The 20,390-nt window shown below is 47.4% G+C and overlaps 1 protein-coding gene across 1 annotated transcript in view; it reads right to left on the bottom strand.

Moving 5' to 3' along the window:
* LOC144226937 (transient receptor potential cation channel subfamily M member 8) overlaps positions 1-20,390 on the bottom strand; it is a 58,944-nt gene that overhangs the window by 10,840 nt on the left and 27,714 nt on the right. The window contains exons 11-15 of the mRNA XM_077758427.1: positions 19,173-19,264; positions 17,835-17,976; positions 16,367-16,538; positions 15,079-15,256; positions 4,510-4,700 (exon numbers count right to left, since the gene is read on the bottom strand). Coding sequence (XP_077614553.1) covers positions 4,510-4,700; positions 15,079-15,256; positions 16,367-16,538; positions 17,835-17,976; positions 19,173-19,264 — 775 coding nt within the window. The remainder of the gene's footprint in view (positions 1-4,509; positions 4,701-15,078; positions 15,257-16,366; positions 16,539-17,834; positions 17,977-19,172; positions 19,265-20,390) is intronic.

A 20,390-nucleotide genomic window follows, 5' to 3' on the forward strand; every position in this document is an offset into this window, starting at 1 on the left:
AGTGAAATAGGAACGCAATCTTTATTCTAAACAGAGATCCATCTAAAGCCTGTCTGTGTGCTTTGTGACTTAGCAAAATCATTTCACTAATGAATTCTGGCCTCACATTTTATATGTGCTCCTCTCTCATTTTGATGACATAAAACTGCTACATCAACCACCCGGTTGGATCATTACGGCTGGATTGTGACTCTCTCAAACTAAAACGGGCATAGGAACTTTGGAGGAGGGGTCAATAAAGCCCGGACATCATTCCTATCCTTGTGAAGTATGCAATCTGGGTGTGGACCTCAAGGAAAATTCTTCTGCCTTGTCTATTTCCTTTCATCTAAGTCAGGGCTTGCTGTAAAAATTGGCCTGGGGCGTGTTCCAGCAAGATTTTTAGTTCAATTTCTTGCAGTGCCTGGGCCTATGAGAAGGCAAGCAAACAAAATCACAGATCGACAAGGCGCCATGATTCAGGAAATGGTGCGGTGGATAGTCCTCCGTATGAATTCGTGGGGAAAGGAGAGCACCTAGGTTCAGGCAGGCATCCACTTGAGGGAGAAAAAAAATCTAGTTTTATTTTTAAATTGCCTTTAAAGTATATGGATTTAAAAAGAATTCACTGAGACTCAAAGGCAGAGCCAATATGCAAGTGACAGGATTTCAGCAAAGCCTCTATAGCAAATGCAGATTTATAGAAAATAATTCCTAATTGGATTTTTTTCCCATTGGATTTTTCCTAGCAAAGTGGTTTCCAATATCTTCTCCCCAAACTGCAATGTATGTAGAAGCCCAGTAGGAGTATTTAAAAATCAACATGGAAAGGATCCACAGGTTCCTGAACACAGATGGCCAAAGAGTGACAGTGACAAATGACCAAGACAAAATGGCCAAGTCCTTTAGCTGTCAAAATGTTAGGTGATGGCACAGCACTTTCACCGACAGAAATGGAAAGTTGGCAGGGTCCACGGTAATAACTATGGCCTGTGATGGCAACAACATGGATAAACAGGTTTCCCAGAAACTGGAAAAACTCTGTAAATTATTACTGCTGTAGCGCACGATGGATGAGACGGTGGAGGAGGAGGGTGGCAGACAATACCAAAAGACTTAAATCTGTACATACCCTTTATCTAGAAATTTCTCTCCTATTAATAACTCCAATGGAAAAAAATCATTGGTGTGCTAAAAAATGAAGGCATATAACTGTTCATCATAGCGCTGTATGATACTGAAAGAATTGAAACAAGGGATTGGCGACATTAAATATTGTGCATCCACAGGCTGGGATATTCTACAGTTCAAAACTGTCATATAGGTTTATATTTATGTACATGGAAAATGTTTGTGATATATTATTCGCTAAATGAACAAATTAGATTATAATGTGTTGATCCAGAACAACCTAATTATTATACACCCAGACAAATATAATAGAATAGATACCATTATGTTAACAATATTTACCTCTGAGTGGTGGGTTCCCTGTGCTCTTACTCTTTCTTCTTTGTGTTTTTCTGTATTTTTCAAATGTTCCATAATGAAGATGGATTACTTTTTTCTCGTGGAAAGCAATATATTTTCTAACAGTGCAATTACTGGGACGGGGTGGCATACTTTGTCATTGTTACTTTATGATGTCACCAAGAAGTAGCAAAAATGGAAGCTTGGGGGGCGCCTGGGTGGCTCAGTCAGTTGAGCATCTGACTTTGGCTCAGACCACGATCTCACAGTTTGTGGGTTTGAGCCGCGTGTCGGGCTCTGTGCTGACAGCTCAGAGCTTGGAGCCTGCTTCAGATTCTATGTCTCTCTCTCTCTCTCTCTATGCCCCTGCCCTGCTCATACTCAGTCTCTCTCTCTCAAAAAAATAAACATTAAAAAATAATCTTTTTTAATGGAAGGTTGGAATCTACCTTTTCTGAAACGTTTGAAAACTCTTGGCATTTTCCTCCAAAGAACAGTTTTGAGCTTAAATCTCTTGATGTCCCGGTCATTTGGCGGCAAGTGCAAAGTGAATTTGGGAAATGAATCAGTGTGAAAAGCTCTGGCAACCACCGAGTGCTAAGGTTTCTGGAATCCGTGATTGCCAAGAAGCGGCAAATAAATGAGTGGTGAGCAGGCACCTCCAGAAGTCTCCAGAGAGTAAAGGGGGCTCGCCCTCTCCCGTCATCAGGGCACCCGGAGTGGAGAAGTACCTGTCCTGCTGTGCCCCTTATTCCTTCTACTTCTTTATTCCTCCCTGAGACTAAGAACTGCTTGGGAAGAGAGAATGCAACCAGCTTATGTTATCTTGTTCTCAAATGACTGTAAGAGCATCATTCTCCCGGGGAAACAGGTGCAGATTCACAAAGCTCATCTCTGACCTGTTTGCCTCCTGCAGCTGAAGTCCCGCCCATCTGATGGCCAAATTGGGAGATTTGCTCCCATTTTTATCCTCTTAGTGTGCTTACTCATTGATTAAGTTTTGAGGGAATAGAATACATTTTGTCCTCGAACCCATCCCAAATTCAAAAGACTGATTTGTCCTTAATGACACACCGAGGAGTCTGGTTCCACTGACCCTGGACAGAGCACAGGGTGCCTCTGGACAGTGGATCTTCATCCCAAATCTGTCTCCCTATCCCCAGACGGAATCCAATCAGTGATGGGATTCACTACCTCACGTAGCTATTCGCTTCATTTCCTGAGAGCATGATTTGTCAGACACAGTTTTAAACCTTTACCAAGTCAAAATCTTCCTCCCTGAAACTTTTACCCATCATTCTTTCTCTGGAACCATTTAGGTAAAACTATGGGCCAAGCAGCCCAGCCCTCACATGCCTCTGTTGTACCCCCAGAACGGAGTCCGTATTTGAGAAGGAAGGAAGGCTTTGAGCAATACGGCTGTTTTTACACTATTTCTTCTCTATGCACAATATAGGGTATATATCCTTTTTCATGCTCTGCTTTCCTTGACTTAAAGTTTGTGACTGGAAAGTTCATTCTTTTCCTTATGATTTTTAAAAGAAATTTGTGGGGTGCCTCAGTGGCTCAGTCGGTTAAGTGTCTGACTCTTGATTTCAGCGCCGGTCATGATCTCATGGTTTGTGAGTTCGAATCCCATGTCGGGTTCCCATTTCTCCGCCCTTCCCCAGCTGTGCTCTTTCAAAATAAATAAAGAAGCTCAAAAAAATAAATAAAAGAAATATAAAGATGTTCATAGACCTGAAACACCTGAGCCCTGGTGCTGCATGTGATAAAGAAGCCATGTTACTGATGGACCCCAGCTTCCCCCAGAGCCAGATGCCCTGGATTAAATCTGAGGTCAGAAGGCAAAATGAATGGGCTGGTGGTACCCTTTCTATCTTTTTCTCTGTGCCCAAACACCCGAATGAATCAAAATAAGCCTCTCCCTCCTTTCCTTTCTCTCCTTCCTTTCCTTTGGTTGAGACATGTCGGCAAGCTAGGAAGATCTGTCTGCCTCCGCAGTCCCAGGGTCGAGTGTTCAGAAAACCTAGCCTGTTTTCAGGGAAGAGAGTTGTGCCTGCGGAGGGTGTCCCCTAGTGTGACTGAGAATCTCCTGGTGATAGATCCTGGCTCCCATGGCAGGGACAGGGGGAGCCCAGTGGGGACTCCCCTGCTCCTTACCACTTATCAGCGCTAACTCCCCAAAGGAAGCGGGTCCCCATCAGGGAGAGTCTGTGCAATATGGAGGAGAGGCCAGGTGAGGCAGCCGCTGGAGAAAGTCCTGGCAATCCCTGGAGTCGGGGGGCCAGCCAGGGAAGAGCAGACCCACCAGGTACCCACACAATACAGGATCAGTTTTGCACACAGGCCAGGTCAGAGAGCACAGAGCCGGCCAAGAACAGTACCATTGTTTCCAGAAAAGACTTTCTGCTTCTTTCCCCTCCTTGATTCCCGTGCTCCAACCCACAGAGGGTCAGTGACGGCAGCTGGTGGGTAGCAGAGAAGGGGAGGAAGGCAGGGGAAGAAGAAGCCAGTGGCCCACGCTCCCTATGAGCTCTGCCAGCTAAGAGGGGGTGCAGCCAAAAGAAGGGCCTCCCACCTGCTCGGCCATCAATGGGCTGGTTAATAGACCAGACTGTCTACGTAGTATAGTAATTACAAGCCTTTCGATTTCCCTAGGAGCGACCAGGACAGTCCGGACTCTGCCGGAGTTGGGCTAACGTCTACCAGAGTCGACATCTCACAGAAGCAAAACCGAAGTCATGTCTTGACACCATCCTGTGAATCACGCTTGTTCAACGCACTGTTTACATAATTATGATGCTCCCCCGAATGTTCTCCCCGCAGAATGAGAGCAGCCCACAGACCTGAAACACCCCCCAACCTACCTTCCCTGCGAGTAATTCCCTGGCTGGCCGGCTGCCTAATCTGGACAGACATACAGAGGGGGGCGGGGGCATAACTGTGAAAAACCCCTTTCCTGCTGCCCCGTGAGGACCAGGCATGCTCTTCCCCACACCCCCCCCCAACAATGAATCACTGCTTTTGCTCCCGGGCACGGAGGGACAAGTGACTCACAGCAAGGCGAAGTCTCCATGCTTTTGTTCTTGCAGCAGCACCAGAAGCACTTCTTGACCACCATGTAGAAGTAGGCAAAGACCACGAAGGGAAAGGGGATGTTCAGACGGCTGCAGTACTCCTGCACCAGGAAGTACCTCTGGAACTTCCAGACCTGGTCATTGTTCTCCTGGACGGTGCCCACTGTGTAGCTGGCAGAAGGGGAGAGAAGGTCAAGTCTCAGCCTGCCACGCGGTGGTGTTGATAACGAGGCACGACCGGAGGCAGCCTGCGTCCAGCCAGGAGAGGAGAACCCAGGCTGAGGCGGGGCCCAGGACAGCTCAGCAGTGGGCACTCCTCAACGCAGCCGGGGCCAGATCGCATCTGCGGCTTCGGGGTCTGGGGTCTGGGGTCTGGTCACACCGAAAATACTGGCCGGTGCTTTTCAAAAGCTTTCTGCCTCCAGACCTTTCAAGGATTCCCATCTGTCGTCAGTCTGTTACTGTGTTCATCACAAAGAGGCGAAGGTAGTGACACTCTTAGGAACAATTTGCCCCTCATACGTTGCTAACGGGAGTTTAATTGTAAACAGTCTGGGAAGGAAGTTTGTTAATATTTATCAAGGGCCTTAGAAATGTTCATCTTTAAGGGCGCCTGAGTGGCTCAGCCCGTTAAGCATCCAACTTTGGCTCAGGTCATGATCCCACAGTCCGTGAGTTCAAGCCTCACATTGGGCTCTGTGCTGACAGCTCAGAGCCCGCAGCCTGCTTCAGACTCTGTGTCTCCCTCTCTCTCTACCCTTCCCCTGCTCGTGCTCTGTCTCTCTCTCTCTCTCGCTTACTCAAAAAGAAAATAAACATTTAAAAATTTTTAAAAAATAATAAATGTTCATCCCTTTGATCCCACGACTTGACTTCTGGAAATTTAACCTAAGACCATGAAGGTACTGAGAAAAGAAAATTTATCGGTGGATATATACGCACAGTTGTTTGCCACAGCCCCAAAAGAAGCAGCTGCCCCAACCTCCCACCTCAACAGAATGGGGCCACAGAAATTCTCAACACTAAGAAAACGTATCACCCACCATGATTAATTAATAGCTGTTAATTACAATGATTATGAATAATTTTTATACTTTGGGTAAAGGCTTATAATACATGTTAAGTGAAATAATTAGGCTCAACCTCATATTTACCACATCATCTCACTATGTAAATCACAATTCACAGGGAGAAATAAACCCATCATTTGGTGGTGATCTCCAGCACACATCCTGAATGTTCTCTATTCCCTTGTTTGCTTCCTAAGCGTTACACAATGGGCATGAATTATTCACATAATTAGAAAACACATCCATTGATCAGAAGAATGTCTGATCGTGCCACTGATTTATCGGTAACAAATCAAACCAACCATAACGCAGCTAACGCTAGGTGCCAGACGCTGTTCTTAGCAGCCTACTTGCATTAATGATGTAATCTGCAAACAACGCTCTATAGGATATAAGCTTTACTTTCATCTACGATGAATGATCAGAAAACTAAAGCAGAGCAAGGGTAGGAATATTGTCTAAATTTCCCAACTAGAAAATAATAAAGCCAGGCCTTGGGTCTTGCAATCCTACCGATGTCTGTTTGCCTTGCCACCACACACCACCTCCTTCCAGAGTAAAGCATGAAATGTATTTAAAAAAATTTTTTTTAATGTTTTATTTATTTCTCAGAGAGGGAGAGAGACGGTGTGAGCAGGGGAGGGTCAGAGACAGAGGGAGACACAGAATCTGAAACAGGCTCCAGGCTCTGAGCTAGCTGTTGGCACAGAGCCTGATGTGGGGCTCGAACCCACGAATGGTGAGATCATGACCTGAGCCGAAGTCGAATGCTTAACTGACTGAGCCACCCAGGCGCCCCAAGCATGAAATGTTTTGAGCTATGCTCTGTCTCCAGAGGATTTGGATGGACTACTTCATACGATGGAGCATTTTACCATCAGCAGTTCAACCATCCCAGATGCTTATATTGCTGGCATCAAATCACCCCTCTGAGAGCTGAAGAAGCAACAATCAGTCTTTGAAATCTATAAGCCAGTCCTGACTGGAGTTGCATTCAATTCTCCCAGTTCTGGGTAAACACGTCACAGGCCAGACCTGAAAGGTGACCGGGCAGGGGACCCGGGTCTGTCTGTTGTGAGACCTCACTCTTGCCCCACGGCACACTACAATCTAAGGTTTAAATATCTTTAGCTAAGAGACAATCACACACACAAAGGCAACACACTAACCTACACGCGTCACAGCTATGGCTTTGGTTACAAGCCTGTCATGGCTCGAGCTGGAGCCTTCTGATGAAGGGGACACCCCGGGCCCTGGATTCCATGCAGGACTGGGGTCAGCGGCAGGCACCCCTTAGCACCTATAAACCAAGCCCCAGGGAGCCCGCCATCTTTGCAAGGAAGGGAATTGATACTTCTTGAACATCTACGGCACATAGACTCCTACACGAGGCACGTCAGATGGCTGGCTGGCTGATTCTCACGTCGATTCTGTCAATTCTATGCTGCAGATTTTTTTTTTTAGGCTAGAAAACAGGACTGCGCAGCTTAAGAGTAGAGCAGAGTGAATCCAGCAGTTAGCTTGCAGTTACTTCCAAATGTAGGTCAGGTTGCTCTGAGCCAACACCAACATCTTTCTCTGTCCCCGCGGGTCCTCGCTGGCTCTGCAAATGGCACCCCAGGGCCCTGCACTGAAATAGGGGAGGGTGGCAGGCCCACCCCAGATTAATGAAGTCAGAGCTAAGAACTTGACAGTGATCCGTCTGTTACATTGTGACAGAACAAATATCACCATTCAAATCACTGTCGCCGGGAGGATCTTAAAATGCGAACATGTCTAGTCAAACACAAAAAAGCAACAAGCATCCAAATGCTGTTCTCTGAGGTTCCACCCGGAAGGAATTAAGAGCTCCGACTGAAGGACATTTAGGATGCTTAGAGCAGGGGAAGCTGACCTCTCCCACAGGTGGGCCTCCCTCCTTTCCTCAGAAGCTCAGCACAGCACTTGGGTCAAGAAGAGTCCCCATGGGTAGAGATTTGCATCTGGGCTTAACTGGTCGCTCAGAAGCAGTGCAAGCATCTCATGTCTTCCAGCTCATCTAGAGAAGGGACTGGCAAACTGGGAGCCCAGATCCAATCCCCGCCTGCACTGCTCTATGGGGATGGCCAGATTAGAATGGTCTTTACCAAGCAGAAAGGTGGGGATGGGTGCTTGGCACCAGGTCAAAGTGAAGACCCTAGCTGGCCCTCACAGGCGAAGTCGCCAGTCCCTGGTCTAGAATGGATTTGGGCCCATGTCCATACACTAAGGTCTCCACTGTATCATCCTCTACTCTGAGAAGCTCTGCCTCAAATCAATGCTTTGTGCATTCCTCAGGACAAGCTGGCGGCCTCCTGTAGGAACCTCTGTTTGCTCTGCACCCTGGGGCCCAGCTGGATCCAGAGAGCAGCATTTCTCTCCTGGGCAAACAGTACAAACCTTGTCCGCATCCGAGGGGGTGAGAGTGAGCTAGCTGATTACTGGACTTGAACACCCAAAAGCCACTTTGCAATCATAACACACTTCTGGGGGTGGCCATGCTGGGGGTCATTCATACTGAGGCCCACCTTCCCCACATGACAGAGGCTTCCAAATTCTTCTACCCCTCCCCCCCACCACCCAAATTAGTTCCAGACTCAGCCAAAGAGACATGAGGATTCCCCAGGGAAGGCAGACTGATAGTTGAGCACTGTTTCAAACTGCTCTGTTGAAATAATTTTTATATTCTTTAGACACTGTCTTCCATCTCTGTAAAAGAAGAGGCAGAAGTCTGGTGCCAATACATGAGTGCCCTCCCCGCCCCCCACTCAGCAAACCCAAATGCCCAGAGAAGCTCAGACACCATCTCCCACCCAGGCTCTGGGCATCTCCCTGTCAGCCGCTGACCATCCAGAACCTTCCTGGAGAGGAAGTCCACAATGTTCCCTTCGACCTTCCAACTCCAGTGATAATCTTGAGCCCTCTGCTACCCAGCTGGTGGAAGATCTAAAGTGATGACTGAGTTTGGTCCCCTAAGACCACCCAAGTGCCTTCATGGAGCAGGAGATGAGGAGGCAGGAATCCCACAGGGAAACAACGTTTCAGAAATTGGCTGACACTGAAAACGTTACCAGGAGATAACAAATGTTGAGGATTCAGATAGCCTTGGACAGAAATGAAATCCAGCAGTACGTTAACAGAATAATATGCCATGACCAACGAACAGAGGATGACTAAATATTAAGACCATTTATATAATACATCATTTTCCTACTACATCATAGACAAAAAGGAAATTTGCCATTTCCATAGCTGCTAGAAAATCTTCTGGCAAATCTGACATCCATTTCTAATTAGGAAAACTAAAAAAAATAAAGTAGGAGGCAAAGAAAGGAGCTTCATACATAAGAAATAGGAAGAACCTTCCATGACACAATTAAAAAAAGGAGAGGGACTAAAGGAAGATTCAGTAAGGAGACTTGTTCCAAAACAAATAAGCAAAGCTTTAATACATGTTGCCTCCATGTCAAAAATTACTTATTGAAAAAAAATAATAGGAAAAAAATATCTCTTTCACAATCACAAATGGCTAGGATAAAAAGTAACCAAAAATCTTCCAGATTCATAGAATAAAACTGTTCATCATCACCAGGAAACTATGTATATTTGAAAAAATGGAGAATCACACCATGTTTTCTGGAGAGTAAGATATCACTTTTTTTTTTAAAGATGTCAGCTTCCCCTGAATGATGCTGTCGAGTTCACATCATCACAATAAAGTTCACAAAACTTTTATTTATTTATTTATTTATTTTGAAGGGGAAAGAACAAAGGATTTTGGAAGATGAGCCTTAGGTGCCTCCCTATTATTAAGTATACAAGAAAAGCCAAAACAAAAGTTTTGAATGAGAATAATGAGGTGGACTTGTACAACAGATGCTAAAATCATTTTTTTAAGTCAGTAATTAAAGCCATTTGGTAGTAAAAACCAAAATAGACTGATCAACAGAAGAGAATGACGAGTCTGCCAAAAAATATCACAAAGAAAAAGAAGACGCTGAAACAATGGCAGAATTTCAGAATAAACTGAAAGACGAGAAACTTGCCATCTAGATCTCAATCAGGAAACACCTCCTCTGAGCTCTTTCGCAGATTTCATCCGTTTTCCATCTGTTACTCCTTCCCGGACACGCCAGCAATATCCGGCCAGAGCTGCCCTGTGACTCTGGTGACCCTGAATTCCGCTGCCTGTCCCCAGCCCGGCTCCTGCACATCTCCGTTCCTCTCTCCTTCCACAAGATCAAAAAAAACAGGTACATAGTCAACAGTAAGAGACAGCCAGCGACTTCACGACACTGATTTGTTTTGTTTTGTTTTTTAGAGAGAGAATGAGCAGGGGGTACGGGCAGAGGGAGAGAGAGGGAAAGAGAATCTCAAGCAGGCTCCATGCAGCACAGAGCCCAACGCGGAGCTCGATCTCACGACCCCGGGATCAGGACCTGAGGCCGAAATCAAGAGTCAGACGCTCAACCAACGGAGCCACCCAGGTGCCCCTCACTACACTTATTTTTGATGTGCGAACTCGGTTCAGTGCTGTGCTTGCAGAGTCAAACAACTAAGACAGTGCCTTGTGCCTGCATGCAGACCCAGTGGGCCCTCCTTCACCCGCAAGAAAATGCCCAACTTCTTTAACGTGGCATAAAAGACACCCCACAGCCTGGCCCCTGTCTACCTTTCCACCCTCGTCAGTGGCTGATTCTCCCCTGCTTCACCTGTCCCTGCCCCCGCCCTGGGTCAGGCTCTGGGCTTCCCCCGGTAAGGGGTTCTCTGAGCAAATGTCACCTCTGCTCAGCCCCACTGACCCTAGCCCCACCTCGAATGTTCTGTCACACCTCATAACGCTCCCCTGAGCCCCACAGACTCTGAAAATAGCCTTTTCAGTACTTCTTATACAATTAAATCATATTTTGGTCACAGAAATTCTCTTCGGTGCGGGCATGTTTGACAAGTCCCCTTTGGAAGAAAGGCATCTGGTGGATTTGTCCCCAGGGCACGGTGCCCATAAGCATCACAGCAGAACGCTGAGTTGACCCAGGGTCATCTATGGACTGCGAGTTCACTTCATGCTCTGATAAGCTGTACAGGGCCTGTGATCGATAATTTTAATGCAGAATAATCACAGAGGTTTACATCCATTACCTCTCCCTGTTGAATATTATCCAGAGAGCACTCTAATACTGCTTTAAAATTCCCAAGGGCTCATTTATGTTACAGTTCATAAGGTTGCCATCGTGTATGGCTAAGCTTTTACATGAATACTTGGATGTGGTGCCAAACGGGGGGTCACCGCCTGGGGTCGCTGGCTCACAAAGCCCAGAACAACTCCCACAGCCATCGGAAACCACCCTCTGAAGATTCTGCCCAAGGACGGAAGGAGGGAGGCTGAAGCCACTCGCAAGTTCCCAGATAGGAGTTAACAAAGAAAAAGTCTCTGGTTAACATGGGACTCTCCTCTTTTCTTTTTTTTTTTTAATGTTTTATGTTTGTTTATTTAATTTGAGAGAGAGAGAGCAAGCAAGGGTGGTGCCAGAGATAGAAAGAGAGAGAGAGAGAGAGAGAATTCCAAGCAGGCTCTGCACTGACAGATGCAGGGCTCATACTCACAAACTATGAGATCATGACCTAAGCCAAGATCAAGAGTCGGATGCTCAACTGACTGAGCCACCCTGATGCCCCTCCGCAAGGACTATTCTAGGAGGCGCCCCCCAAGGGGAGCGATGCCCCCAAGTTGTCACACCTATGCACTGAATAGGGCGACAGCAGGGTACCACGCCATGGCTGGGGTGTCTTGGGGAAAAGAATTGCATTCAAGACTTGAATGGACACAGATAAGCTGGACAGGCGTGTGGCCAGAGCCACGGCCGGGCATTCACTTCCTCAATGTGAAAATGACACGCTGGGCTCCAGTCCCTCCTGGCTCCAGATTCTATCAGCTCATCATTGTAATGCGGATAATGGATTAGAAATGTGGCAAGGTCTTCCCTTCACAGCACACAGACTCAGGACAGATCTAAGTCATATTCTACCCTGTGCCTCTCTGAGATCCACCACATTAATGCAGCTCAGAGGTCACGGCTTTGGGAGCCGTCAGCCCCTTTGGTTAATTTCTGGGGAAACAGCATGACTGGCCAGTTCTCATAGGGCCTGTCCAGCAATTGGTGTAAAGGCTGTGAGTTTGTGTTCCCCCTCCCTGGCCTTCATGTGGACACAAATCACCCAGCAGCTGCCACTCTCTCTGCAGCTCAGAGTGGGACCTTGGGCAGCATCCTGACTCCCGAGTCCTTCCCTGCCTGGCCACCCTTTGGGGCGGTGATGGAGAGGTTTGCACATTCCCTCTTTAGGTCCATGTGGACACAACAGCCATATGATCTCTGCCCCACCCCCCCAGGCACCTGGCACAGAACTGACACCATACATCTATGTGCTACAGCCCTCTCTGGTCTGTGATTGACCATTGATGCATATCAGGAAATGTAAGACCCGGAAGCCAAGCTCCCAAGCCATCACTGAATAACGAACTAAACACAGGCAAAGCCCTGCTCTCATTCATCCAACCCACAGGGTCCCAGGTGCTGAGGCTGACCCAGTCTCCATCCTCCAGGGTTTACCATCCAAAAGGACAGAATGCTGTCACTGTGCAGGGGGTGCAGGGAGTCTCTCTGCAAAGTGGGGAGGCCACCAGGGACCCCCTCGGGCAGAAGATGACACTCAGCTCCTTAAGAGGCAAGCAGGACTGGGGCAAGAGACAGTCAAGGCGGAGCAAGTAATCTCGACGGATGGAACAGAGCTTGCAAAGTGTCCGATGTCACAGGTCACCCTGTTTCTGGACAGACACCCTAGGGACAGACTGTGCTCACAAGCCAGGTCATGGACAGCTTTGGCAAAGAGCTGAAGAGCCTGAAATTTACCTTGAAAGCCATGGGGAAATACTGACATCCTTCCCGAATTTTAAGTAGAGCAGTGACTGACATTTTAGAAACATTACTGTGGCCATAGTGTAGAGGTGGGACTGAGGGAGGACTTCTTTGTACACTGGTAGACCAGATGGCCACTCACTGCTCAGCCTGATAGACGGGTGACAAGCCCAGAGGCACATTCTTCCACCCAGCCCTGTCCAAAGGGAGGCCATGGGCCCTCATTAACAATCCCTGTGTCTCTCAGGAGCCCAGGGCTCTAAGTTACAGTTGTCTTTTTCTTATTTTTTCTCTAAATTATAAAAGCTTTATGTGATCACTGTAACAAGTGAAATACCTATTTGTATTTTTTCACTTTTTTATACGTTTATTTGTTTTGGGGGTGGGTTTTTTTGTTTGTTTTTTAATGGTTTCTGAGAGAGAGAGAGAGAGACAGCATGAGCAGGGGAGGGTCAGAGAGAGAGGGAGATGCAGAATCTGAAACAGGCTCCAGGCTCTGAGCTGTCAGCACAGAGCCCAACGCAGGGCTCAAACCCACGAACTGTGAGATCATGACCTGAGCCGAAGTTGGATGCTTAACTGACTGAGCCACCCAGGCACCCCTATGTTTATTTGTTTTTGAGAGAAAGAGAGAGAGAGAGTGAGAAAGAAAGAGAGAGCCAGAGAAGGGCAGAGAGTGAGGGAGACATAGAATCCAAAGCAGGCTCCAGATTCTAAACTGTCAGCACAGAGCCCAGTGTGGGACCTGAACTCAAGAACCGTGAGATCATGACCCTAGCCAAAGTCGGACACTTCACCGACTGAGCCATCCAGGTGCCCCATACTTTTGTATTTTTTAATTAATTGTATTAATTCTTTTAATTTCTTGTTTTTTACTGCAGGAAAATGAGATTACACCATAAAAATTTGTCTGCAATTTGCTTTTTATATTTAACAGACTGTCATTCTTTCAAGTCAATAAAAAGAGATCTATCTTTTTTCAAACCTACACAATACTTGTCATCTATAACAAGGCTTACTCAGCTGTCCCGCAGTCACCAGACATCAAACAATGATCCGACAAGCATCCTTGTATATATATGTCCTTAGGACAGAGTCCCAGATGCGAGAGAGTTGGCTCAAAGATTTGTGTGTGTTCTCTTTTAACAATTCTTTTCCTATCACTTTCCAAAGGCTTAGAGGCAATCACATTGCCAGCAGCAAGGCCCACTTCTCAGCACCAACCCCAGCACAAGAGGCTTTTTGAAATTTCTGTTCATCTCATGGGTCCTAAGCCAGCATCCCCTTGGCTTTTTCTGGTCTTTCGCATCAACGAGACGGAGCCCCTCTTCATGTGATTGGCTGCCATTTGAAGTTTCCTTCTCTGAATTGTACTTCCTCTATCAATTTTTATTGAATTCCCTTTCTGCCATCTACCTGCAGGAGCTCTTCCTACATCAGGAAGTAAAAAGTCATTGTTCATCTCATGCAAAGGTTTCCTTCAAGCCGCCACTTATCATGTGACTTCATTGGAGATAACCTTTACCTTCAACACATGCTTTATGAAATCAACGGCGTTTCTCTTGTCTCTCATCGTTTCTTGGTTTCTGACCCTGACGAGGTGTTTGTCTTCTACCCTAACATTTAACAATGATATACTGTTGCCAAATTTTCTGTCTGTCTGTGCTGGGATCACATATCCAAAATGACTACCTACCTTCGGGCGCCTGGGTGGCTCAGCTGGTTAAGTGTCTGACTCTTGATTTCAGCTCATGGATTCAGGAGTTTGAGCCCCACACTGGGCTCCACAATGGCAGTGCAGAGCCTGCTTGGGTTTCTCTGTCTCTCTCTCCCTCTTTCTGCCCCCCGCCTCAGAATAAATAAATAAACTTAAAAAAAATGACTACCTACCTTAAAGCAACAACACACAACTAAGTTGCTTATACTGAAAGTATCACTGACACCCCGTGAAACCCTCCTAAAAAGGAAGGGAGATGAGTATCACGACTCTCAGAAGGTATTAAGAAGAACTGCCCAAGGCAATAAAAATATTTTAAAGTCACCATCACATTCTCCCTCAACCTCATGAGCCATGAGCCCCAAAAGAAAGTCACTCTCCTGACTCTGCTCTTGTAATTTGTATTTAAACTGAAAATCTTTAAAGCAGCCACTAACTAGAATCCTTTAAACCCTAGAATCCACGCCACCGAGTCCCTAGAAAATAAGGTCACTGGAGAGGAGCTGAACCCCACTGCATCGGCATCACACCCACATCATGGCACCTGGGGAGATGGCTAAGTGGATGCTGGACGCACAGAGTCTGAGTGTCCGGGAGGGCGTTACAGGTACCTGTCCTTGGTGTCCATCTAAACTTGCAGCACAGCTCGTAGGGACTCACTCACTGTGTTTTCAGTATAGTCCCTTTAAGGCCGCAACCCCTCCGGTCCACTCTTGCCCAAGCTCTCACCTAACTTCCTCCAGGGCAGACCTCCAGGACCTAGCCCCTGGTCCCTCCAGCCCCGCCTGGTACGCCGTGAACACCCGGGAAAGTCACGGCCAAGCACGTACCCAAACATGGCGACGAGAAGGTTGACCAGCAGGATGTTGGTGGAGAGCATGTAGATACACACGAGGGGGATGGTGACCCACTCGGGAAACCGAGGCAGGTTGTGCTCATCCAGCTCAACACACAGTGGCTTAGACTCATTCCCAGTGAAGGTGCAGTGGGAGAAGTCGTATGTGGTGCCTGCGGACGTAGAAACCAAAAGGCAAAGTGAGGACCCTCTGGAGGAGGCACCTGGGGGTGGGGGGGAGGCAGGGGACACAAGACAATGGTCACATAATGAGGATGGCTTGGCAGAGGTGGCGATGATAAAAAAGTGTTTGGGTTTCATAGACACTGAGGAGGTCAAATCAACAAAACAAGCCAGTGGATTAGAGATGACAGATGGAATCACAGGAGGGGTCGAGGATGGGATGGGATCCGCACAACTGTGTGAACACGAGCGACAGACCCCAGAAGCGGAAGCCTTGGAAAGGGTCTCTCCTCGCAGGGGGACTAAAACCACGGGGATGAAACACACTCCCTCATGTACACTGGTGAGCACAGGGTGCACATGGGAAATAACAATAGCAAGGTGCCTTTCCATCAGTGCCCAGGGAAAGAGCTAACGTCTGCAGAGGCTGCAGCAGCAGAGGCCAGGGCTGCCTGAGGCCACAAGAATAATTGAGAAAACACCAGGGAGCTGAGAAATGTGACCAATAAGGCAGGGAAAACATTGGGATCATTGTGTTGGGGCAGGGCGGAACATGACAAGCCTGGGCTCTAGTTGGCATCACAAAGATGCTTTCGACAGCTCGTTCAAAACACACGCCAGTCTGCACACGCCCCACTCTTCCCTTACGTAAGCCGGGTGTGTCATCCGCGCCGCCATTAACCTGCCTCCAAAAGATAGTTGGCGGTGGCTAGAGCTGGGTGTTTAAATTCTAATTTCCAGTGCAAATTTTTCAAAATTGCTCCTTTTGAAATAAATGGGTACCCAGTTATGCAAGAGAGTACAACTCACAACACCTGCTCCTAAACTAGCGAGGCTTGTTGCTGTCAATCGCCACGTTGCTGTTGAAAATAGAAGAAATGCTATTTTTTGAGACGTTAAAAAATCGCAGACTAAAATGTGGGACACGTCTGCAAGGTGGGTGTAAAATCCTGCTCAAAGACAAGGTTATGGGGGTCAGTGTTCACTCGCTGGTGTTGACCCAGCTCCAGCTGTGGATCAGAGCAGGGAACCCTGAAGGCCGGTTCTAGAAGCAAGCACCTGCTCCCCGCTGTCCCCACCCAGGGCTACGTCAGGCTCACCATCCACGTCGCTCGGCACTTGGCCAAACATGGCCAGGTAGGGCTCGTAGATGACCGAGCGGAATATCCACCTCCAGCGATGCTCGTTTTGCCTGAGGATCCCCTGCCTGGCCACACCAAAGGCCACCATCCACACCGCAAAGAGGAACAGGAAGAAGAACACGTCGATCAGCTGTCAAGGGAGGGAAGACAAGAGAACAGAGTCGGGACTGTGCCCCCCGGTGAGCTCGTCTGCTCAGCTGACTACAGGGAAGGGCAGAAGTTCCTGTCGCCCCGTGTTCCCCCTAATTTTAAAAATAGCCGTTGCCACCTTCGGGTCCTGGGACATCTGTTTTCCAGAATTAAAACCGATGGATACACTTCTGCGTGTAGGTCTCCCAACCAGCTCAGCCACAGAAACCTTCCAGATGAGAGACCAGCTCAAGGGGCGCCTGGGTGGCTCAGTCGGTTAAGCGTCTGACTTCGGCTCAGGTCATGATCTCACAGTTTGTGGGTTCCAGCCCCGCGTCGGGCTCTGTGCTGACAGCTCAGAGCCTGGAGCCTGCTTCCGATTCTGTGTCTCCTTCTCTCTGACCCTCCCCTGCTCATGTTGTCTCTCTCTCTCTCTCAAAAATAAATAAAACATTTAAAAAACTTTTTAAAAACCTGATTAAAAAAAAGAAGACTAATTCTGGAGTACCTGTACCTCTACTCCTCACCAGGCGCACATTCCTTAAATCCCTACAGAGTGTCCTCAGTATTTGTTTAAGGAAAATTAAAACCTAACTTTATTAAACAAGAATGCACGGTTTCATTTTTTTTTAACTTTTTGCACACACAGCATGACTTCATGGTGACTTGATGCCTCAGATATGCTTTGAATTAAAACCACAAACTCAAAGGTCCTCAGTGTTGGAAAGCAACCTCCAGATGAGCTAATCCAAATGCACATCTGATTTAGAGACAGAAGCACGGGAGGCTTGGGTCATCTGGAAAACCAGCTTAGGAACATCATCAGGGGGTTATTATCCTTCTGTTGAACGGCCCTATGAAACGGGGCTGGTAGCGCTTCTCCTACATCTAACCTGCGTGGCCATAGGATCAAAGCTCTAATCTTGGCTATGCTTCAAGCCCACTGCATGTCTCCAGATAGACATATTAACCTCCGTTGTCTGCATCTATAAAATGGGCACAAATGTCGCTATCCTGTCTGATCTCTTACTGAGTCGTCCAGACTCAAATGGAAGTTTTTGGTAAAGAGTAAAATCTGAACAGGTATCTTCACTAGCAACGCATTTAATTAGCCCATTGCTCCTACCGGTCATCTTCTGTTGAAGTGTGAAGTGGGGGAGGCCCCTGATGAAAACACATCAAAGACAGCGAACCTTCCCAACTGTGACCTGTCTGTGGACAAAATCCTTCTACAGACAGTGGAAGGAGCTTGGGTCTGGCAAGCAGAATACGAAGCAGCAGCCTTCTCCATTCTTACCATCCTCTGCAACATGATAATCTTGGGTCCTAAGTTTCTGCTTACAGTGAAAATGTGGATCAACCTCAGAGTGAATATAATATAATCCAGGCAAAAGATGACTCGTCCGGAATACAGAGAGGTTTTGTTTGAAGGGTGGAGCCTAGGGGACGGAGAGCACAGTGCGTGAGATCTTGACACAACAGTTCAAGATTTTGTTTTTAAAGGTAACTGAACACGAAGAAACAGAGTCGGGGCGCTGAGAGGGAGTGGAAACAGGCCAAGGAGACCACCTGTCAGTCACTGAGGGCCAAAGGCCCCGGTCTTCTGCCTGCGTGGCCTCCAGTAAAGAGGCAACGTTGCACAAACAGGGCTGGCAGAGGTGTCTGTCATCCCCAAACACTACCTACTGTAAGGACCCGGTCACACGATGGCTAACTTCCTGGCTCCCTCAGCTACCGTAATGACCCCAGTACCCAGCCTGGCCCAGCCACTTGGGACCTGGCTCTGGCAGGTTTCCTCTAATGAGACTTCGCCTCATTTGCACCAGATCATCTGATTCACAGACCACCTGCTAATGTGTTAATTGAGAGCCATATATGCTTTCCACCTGGAATTCTCCAGAAATCACATCCAACCCACTGTGATTCATATGCTGAACCCCAGCAGAAAGGAAAGTTATTGGAGTGGGAAACTGAGCGCTCACTCACTTCAAATTGCCGAGTGAGTGTGGGTAGGCATACGGACGAAGAGTCAGGCTTCTCTGCAAGGGAGGCTATGTGTACAGCTCAAATATGACCATGAGCGTTACCATTAAGCTACTTGGGGAAGGCAGGAGGGATGTGGGCATGTGAGCCATGGTCTGGGCATCCCTCAATTTCCCTTCTGCGTGGAGTACACATTGCTTTTTGCCTTCAACAGTGATTCTAGATGGTTTTTCTAATCCTATGCTCTGACTCTGGGAGGGCAGGCTCCACAGGCAGCATTGACGCAGAAGTTAAGTACATTTTAGAAGATCGTATGGTCCAAGTGGAATACGCTATGCAACCTGTAACCCGTTCGGCATTCTCTGCTTCCTCCATGTCTGATCATCCCCCTCAAATTCTGCGAGCACAGAGACACATTGTGAAGAACTTTTCCATTGCAGATCACCGGGAGGGAGAAGAGAGGAGACGTAACTTCTCGCCAACCACACTGGGTCTCTAAGAGGCTCAGACAGTGGTGTTTGCAAAAATCTCTAGATCGGGGGAAGGGGAGACAGGTTCCTCTTGGGTTTGAAATATAAAAGGTCTTGTCACCTTTTTACCCGAGAAAATCCAGAACCACCAGAAACTGGGAAAGGTGGTGAGGCCGACTTACCGAAACACAATTCCAGCTATGAAGTAAAAAAGCCCAAGTGTGTCCATGACATTCCACAGGTCAGTAAAATAATTCACCCCATTCATGTACCACTGCAGCACAGAAACGGACAGAGAGAGAACATCAGCAGCCAGGAAACATCAACTGCTTCCAGATTGTTTTTTAATGTTCACACATTTTCCCCCACATTCTTTCTGAGCCAACAGTGTGCCCTACCACAGGCCCCGTGATATTCCGAGGGGATTGGAAAGTAGGTTGCATGCTTGCTGTTCCATTACTCATGTGTTGCTGACAAAGTCAGAAAAAGGACTCTTGCATCACTGTTGTTCTTTAAAGATAAACCCGAAGACTGTGAGCACAACCTGTGTGGACAAAGTGGAACACCCAAGCTGCCCAGTACAGTGGAATAAGCTGTGCACTGCACAACTCTAGAGGGTATTTTCCATACTGTCGTCATAATAGATTTGCGTATTTATTGTAAATACATTTTGGCACATGGCGATAAAACGTCTTGATAAAAGGAATTTTCTTTTTTCTCTTTTTTAAAAATGTTTTTTTAGCATTTATTTATTATTGAGAGACAGAGCATAAGCATGGGAGGGGCAGAGAGAGGGGGAAACAAGGAATCTGAAGCAGGCTCCAGGCTCTGAGCCATCAGCACAGAGCCCGACGTGGGGCTTAAACTCACAAACCGCTAGATCATGACCTCAGCAGAAGTCGGACGCCTAACCGACTGAGCCACCCAGGCACCTGAAGAATTTTCTTTTTGTTTAATTTTTTTTTTCTTCTGAGAGAGAGAGAGACAGAGAGAGAGAGCGTGAGCAGGGGAAGGTCAGAGAGAGAGTGACACACACAGAATTCGAAGCAGGCTCCAGGCTCTGAACTGTCAGCACAGAGCCGACGGGGGCTTGAACCCACGAACGTGAGATCATGACCTGAGCCGAAGTCTGACACCCAACCAACTGAGCCACCCAGGCGCCCCAGGAATTTTCTTTTTTAATTTGCACACAGATGTGCTGTGCGGCACCTGTGAGGACAGATGTAGTCACAGAAATGACTGATGGGAACAGTGTGCTTCAGTGACCCTTTCATAATGATGGGTGTGTATCGGGCTTGGTTTCTCGGAAGAAAGCATGCCAGGAGATATAGAGGGAAAAGACATCCAGTAGAAGGACAGCCTTTTGGTGATCTGTCTGCGGGGTCTGGGGGATTCCAGGG

Source organism: Crocuta crocuta, unplaced genomic scaffold (genome assembly GCF_008692635.1).
Source record: "Crocuta crocuta isolate KB4526 unplaced genomic scaffold, BGI_CrCroc_1.0 scaffold290, whole genome shotgun sequence".
Taxonomy (NCBI): domain Eukaryota; kingdom Metazoa; phylum Chordata; class Mammalia; order Carnivora; family Hyaenidae; genus Crocuta; species Crocuta crocuta.